Source organism: Psammomys obesus, unplaced genomic scaffold (genome assembly GCF_907164565.1).
Source record: "Psammomys obesus unplaced genomic scaffold, mPsaObe1.curated_primary_1811, whole genome shotgun sequence".
NCBI classification, from domain to species: domain Eukaryota; kingdom Metazoa; phylum Chordata; class Mammalia; order Rodentia; family Muridae; genus Psammomys; species Psammomys obesus.
Window position 1 is genome coordinate 15,018,795 of NW_026596244.1, and position 5,741 is coordinate 15,024,535.

The 5,741-nt window shown below is 39.9% G+C and overlaps 1 protein-coding gene across 8 annotated transcripts in view; it reads left to right on the plus strand.

The window, feature by feature from the left end:
- The window catches only part of Arhgef11 (Rho guanine nucleotide exchange factor 11), a 105,271-nt gene that overhangs the window by 70,427 nt on the left and 29,103 nt on the right, over positions 1-5,741 (plus strand). For all 8 annotated transcript variants that reach the window (XM_055596530.1, XM_055596527.1, XM_055596524.1 and 5 more), the window contains 3 exons: positions 3,939-4,013; positions 4,228-4,329; positions 5,508-5,606. In XM_055596530.1, coding sequence (XP_055452505.1) covers positions 3,939-4,013; positions 4,228-4,329; positions 5,508-5,606 — 276 coding nt within the window. The remainder of the gene's footprint in view (positions 1-3,938; positions 4,014-4,227; positions 4,330-5,507; positions 5,607-5,741) is intronic.

The following is a 5,741-nucleotide window of genomic DNA, read 5'->3' on the forward strand; positions in this document are numbered from 1 at the left end:
CTTTCTTTCTTTCTTTCTTTCTTTCTTTCTTTCTTTCTTTCTTTCTTCTTTCTTTCCTTCCTTCCTTCCTTCCTTCTTTATTTCTTTCTCTTTCTTTTCTTTCTTTCCTTTCTTTTCTTACTTTTCTTTCTTGACAGTGTCTCACTGTATAGCATAACTAATTGTGTAGACCAGGATGAACTTGAATACACAGAGAGTTGCCTGTCTTTGTCTCTGGGGTGCTGGGATTAAAGGCACCACCATGCCTAGCTAAGCTTACTTTCTTAAATTTAAATTCATTTTAAAGGATATTTCTCACTACTACAAATTAAAATCAGTATCACACACTCTAAATGCAAGGTAAGTCTAAGAAAGGCAGCATCCATGTTTAGAAATGATTTTGTAAAGACTTACCTATAAGATACAGAACAGTGGGGAAAGAAAGCTCCCACTTATGTTTGAAAAGATGCTTCCTTCATGAGCTTTCTCAGCATGAACTCATGAGAAGCTGATGGTTGTCATCTTCAAGGAGCCTCAGAACAGTTGAGAGACTTTAAATTCAATTACCCTTTGCTACCATTTCAGTTCCACACTATGTGAATATATCATGTATTATTAAAAAAAAAAAATCAGCTGGAAAGATGGCTCAGCAGTCAAGAGCACTGGCTGTTCTTCTAGAAGACCCAAATTGGATTCCCAACATCCACATGACAACTCACAACTTTCTTAGTTAGGGTTACCATTTCTGTGATGAAGCACCACAACCAAAAACAACTTGGGGGTTTGTTTGACTTACACTTCTACATCACACTTCATCATCAAGGGATCAGGACAGGAGCTCAAGCAGGGCAGGAACCTTAGGACAGAAGTTGATGCAAAGGCCATGGATGGTTCCTTGTTACTGGCTTGCTCAGCCTGCTTTCTTATAGAACCCAGGACCAACAACCCAGGGATGGCTCCACCCACAATGGTCAGTGCCCTCCCCAGTCAGTCACTAATTAAGAAAATGCCCAACAGCTGGGTCTTATGGAGACATTTTCTCAATTGAGGTTCCCTCCTTTCAGATGGCTCTGGCTTGTGTCAAGTTGACATAAAACTAGCCAGGACAACTATCTGTAACTCCAGTTTCAGAGGATCTGCCACTCTCTTCTGGCCTCCACAGGTACTGCATGCACATGGTACATAGACCCATACACATAAAATGAAAATAAATAAAACAAAATTAATAAAAAACACATAAAATTTATTTAAATTGATCATCAGTGTATAAATTTTATATATTATCATATTTTTACTCTAGCTAGATTCTTTTGCTTGTAATTAAGTTTGAGGTGAAATTTCTTTTTGTAAAGGTATAAAGATAGACTAACAGCAGGCTGAAACTATTTGGATTAGTCAAAGGGATTAAATGGGAACTGAAATTAACTCTTGACAGTTTGACTCACTGCTCTTTAATGTCACGTCTAGGTAACACCTAAATTGATTCCAGCCTTACCAAATATCATTTCACCTGTTGGAGGCCAGTCTACTGTAAATAGATAGTTCCAGGACAGCCAGAGCTGTACAGAGAGACCCTATCTCAAAAAAAGAAAAAAAAAAAAAGAAAGAAAGGAAGGAAAGAAGGAAGATAGATTTTATAATGGGAGGGGTTTTATTTTTCAAGATTTTGTTTATCTGTGTATACGAGTGTTTTACCTGTGTATATGTCTGTAATATACATACTTGGTGCCCTTGGAGGCCAGAAGAGGGCATTAAATCCCTTGGAACTAGAGTTACACATACATAAGTAAAAATAAAATAAAATATAATTGAAAAAATACCTAGAATATGCAAAAACTTAAAAAAAAAAAAGCAAGAATAAATAGTTCTGAAAATACAAATACAAATGATCAATAAACATGAAAAGAGGTTCAACTTCACTAGCCATGAGGGAAATGCCTTATATTGAGATCCATCTTATCCCATTCAGAATGGTAGTCACTAAGAAAACACAACAAAAGCCGGTGAGGATGTAGATTACAGAGAGCTCTTATATTGCTGGTGGTAGTGTAAACTAGTCCTAGCCACAGTTAAAATCAATATGAAGATTTCTCAGAACTAAAAATAGGTCTTCTGTGGGAGTGTGGAATGACAATCTGAACAAACATCTGCTCACTGCAAACAGTGACCTAATGAGACTAAAGTATGGGTACCACCAGAGTCCAACTTGGGAACTTGATACAAGTTTGGGTGAGGAGTTAGTTACAGGAGCAGAAATATCTAAAGATAGAGGCATCACCAAAAGCCAACCGTAGCATGAGTGACAGGTCAGGGAAGCTGGAAATCTAGAGTACACTAGAACTTACAGCCAACCTGACAGGTTGGAGAGTGTCTCTTCCAGGTAGCATCATGTGTTATATGTATATGCCATAACTATCCCCAGAGACAAAGGGGACTAACAGGAAGAAAAGGCACTAGATGTGACAGAATGAAGTGGGGAGTATGCTCAGCATTCAATATTTGTACAAAAACATTTCTAAAATAAAATTATTTCTTTAAAATTCTCCCCAAGCCTGGAGAGATGGTTTAGAAAGCACTGGCTACTCTTCCAGAGGTCCTGAGTTCAATTCCCAGCAATTACATGGTGGCTCATAACCATCTGTAATGAGATTTGGTGCCCTCTTCTAGCATGCAGGCATAAATGCAGGCAAAACATTGTATACATAATAAATAAATCTTTTTTTTTTTTTTTTAATTTCACCATTGGGGGAAAATCTCTCCAAACAAGCTAAAAGCTAGGGATTTTTTGATGTCTGGGCCAGAGATTCTGGGGATATAGATAGCATGGACTTCAAAAACTGATGTTACAAGATTGGATGGTTTTGGAGTATATTTGAGAAGCACAAATAATAATTTGCGAGCCTAACTCCGTGGCTTTGAATGTGTGCGTGACTCTTGGGGCCTCCCTCTTTCATTATCTTTAATACTTTCAGGGTCTCTCAAGTCATCTAGGCTTAGAGGTGAGTGACTGTCAGAGAAACAAGATAAAGAAGCATTAGGGAGAGCTCTTTGAGAAATTGCATGAGTAAATTAGGTAGATTCCAGAAGCAAAATCTTTCTTAGAGAGTCACTAAAAATAGGGAAGTGTAGTCACTAGAAAATCTTTGATAATTTCAATGTTTGGGAGGCAGAGACAGGTGGATCTTGTGAGTTTGGGGTCAGCCTGATCTACTTAGTGGGATCTAGGCTTGCCAGTGCTACATAGTGAGACTCTGTCTCAGAAAAAGGAAAAAAAAACATAAAACAAACAAACAAAAAAAAAGAAAAAACCTTTGGTATCTCAGGAAACCTTTAGAAGAACATGACCCATAACACATTTGAAAAGTTCATGATGTCATTACTGGTATGTCAGTTAGGATAAATATTTTATTGTTAAGCAGAAAAGGGAATAATGCATGTTGGTGCTTGAGGAAGATCAGCCCCATCCTGTCTCATTGAGGGAGAGGCAGATCTGCTGCTCTGGTTTCTCTGGAGGTTCCTAATCCACATACTTACTGGTCCACACTACTCTGCAGCACTGTGGTAGTCGCCATATTGGATTTGGACACTGTGTTGAGTGACGACAGTGGTGATTTGGTGGTCTGTTTAGGAAAACACAAGTCTTCAACCCAGTGGTCCCATTAGGTGTTGTCAGCTTTTACTTTGTTAAAGGACACTCACTCCTCATCTTTTGTAAACAGAAAGAGAACATCTTTCCTATTTCCCCGTCTTCCTGTGTCATGTGACGAGGCTGCTCTGCTGGGTGCTGCCCCACCCAGAAGCAGTTGGCTTTCTGTAAGTGGAAACCGTTACATCTGTGCTGAACCTTGTGGTGCTAGTAAGACCCATATGGCCTTTATAGAGTTTGGTTGCTGAACAGATGCTAAAGAGGAAGTTGAATTATGTCTCCAGTAATCTCTCATCTCAACTCTCTCCTCCAGAGTGTAGATCAAGGCCCAAAGCCTCTGATAATTGGCCCAGAGGAAGATTATGACCCAGGTTGTTTCAGCAATGAGGTAAATTTTCTGGCTTACTCCTTTTACCCTCCTTTCTTGCTTTAACCACACTGCCCTTGACTGGAAACATTTAATTGGCATCAGCTTTGAAAGGATCCTATAGGGAAGGACGCTTAGCTAACAGGGCCTAGAAGGTAGAAAGCATGAGAGTAAAGTGTGCCTTCTGTCTCCTGTCTCTGTGCCTCCCAGCCATTCTCATTTTTCTGCCTTCCAGAGTGACATCATCTTCCAAGATCTTGAAAAACTTAAGTCACATCCAGCTTACCTGGCAGTTTTTCTACGTTACATATTCTCTCAGGCAGACCCTGGCCCCCTGGTAAGTGAGAAGTGTCAGTCTTTTTGGAGTACTCTTTATGCTCAGCACAGAGAATCTCTGACCACTATGCTTGGTCTCTCTATGTGTTCAGCTTTTAATGTCAGATCTATGGGCAGAGTCAGGTGTCTCAAGGACAGAGACAAAACAGAAGAGAAGATGGCACCTGTTGCATCATTTGGCTAACCATACTTGTAGCCAAAGGGATGCAGCTAACCATATGTAACCCAAGATCTAGGCCAGGAGGACTGTTATTCTTTGTCAGTCTAGGAAGTCATCGGAGTTTTTTAAGTGAAAGTGGATACAAATTGAGGAGTTGAGAGAATCACCCTTACAGAGTTATGGTGTTGCTAAAGATTTTTGTTGCTAGGGGCAAAGCACTAAAGAGGCTTCTATCTAAGGTGATGGCTTAAGGAATACCTGTAGGGGCTGGCTGATGGCTCCTGCCTTTAATCCTAGCACTCAGGAAGCAAAGGCAGGGGGTCTCTGAATTCAGGGGGTATACAATGAGACCCTATCTCAAAAAAGGGGGGCATATGAGAATATGAATGAAGAACACAGTGCCCCAAGGTGTTGTACAGAGCCACCCCCTTATACCCCCTCTTTTTCCTCTTACCTGCATAGCAACAAGGTGTGATGGTAGAGAAAGGTCATTGTTCTATTCTTCAAAGTAAACCTCTCACCCAACCAAGGAGTTGCTGGGTTTTGTTGTTATTTTGGTTTTGGTTTTGTTTTATTTTGTTTCTGGAAATACTACAGTTAGAGGCCAGAACAAACATTGATTTGCTCAAGTGAAATTCATTGAATGCCTGTTTGTTTAGTCCCAATGCTGATGTCTCAGAAGGTTCCTGAAAAAAGTCACACATCACCAAGAGAAACAAAATAAAAGCCCTTCAGGAATATAAACAAGTGAAGATACCACTAAAAATGTCAAGTGTGAAAGAAAACACAGTAAAGGAATGATGAGCCTGAAATATGTTCATGGGAGGGAGACTGAGATTGCTTAAGCTTGTCAGCCTCATATTGTTGATAGTTTAGACTAAGAAGTCTTCCTTGTGGGAGGTGATCTTAATTTGGGGATATTTGGCCTCTTACTAGACTCTACCCCTAGATGGCAGTAGGAACCTCCCCCTAGTAAATTCAACAACCCAGTTTCTAACCCAGTTTCTCTCTCATTCTAGCTTTTTTATTTGTGTTCAGAAGTTTATCAACAGACAAATCCCAAAGATTCCCGGAGTTTGGGGAAAGACATCTGGAATATTTTCCTAGAGAAAAATGCGGTAAGGTCATCATAAGTTAGATTACAGTTCCATACTCTACACCAAAAACAGAGGAAAAGCAAACAAAATAACCATGCCAAATAGAGACGTGTGTGTGTGTGTGTGTGTGTGTGTGTGTGTGTGTGTGTGTGTGTG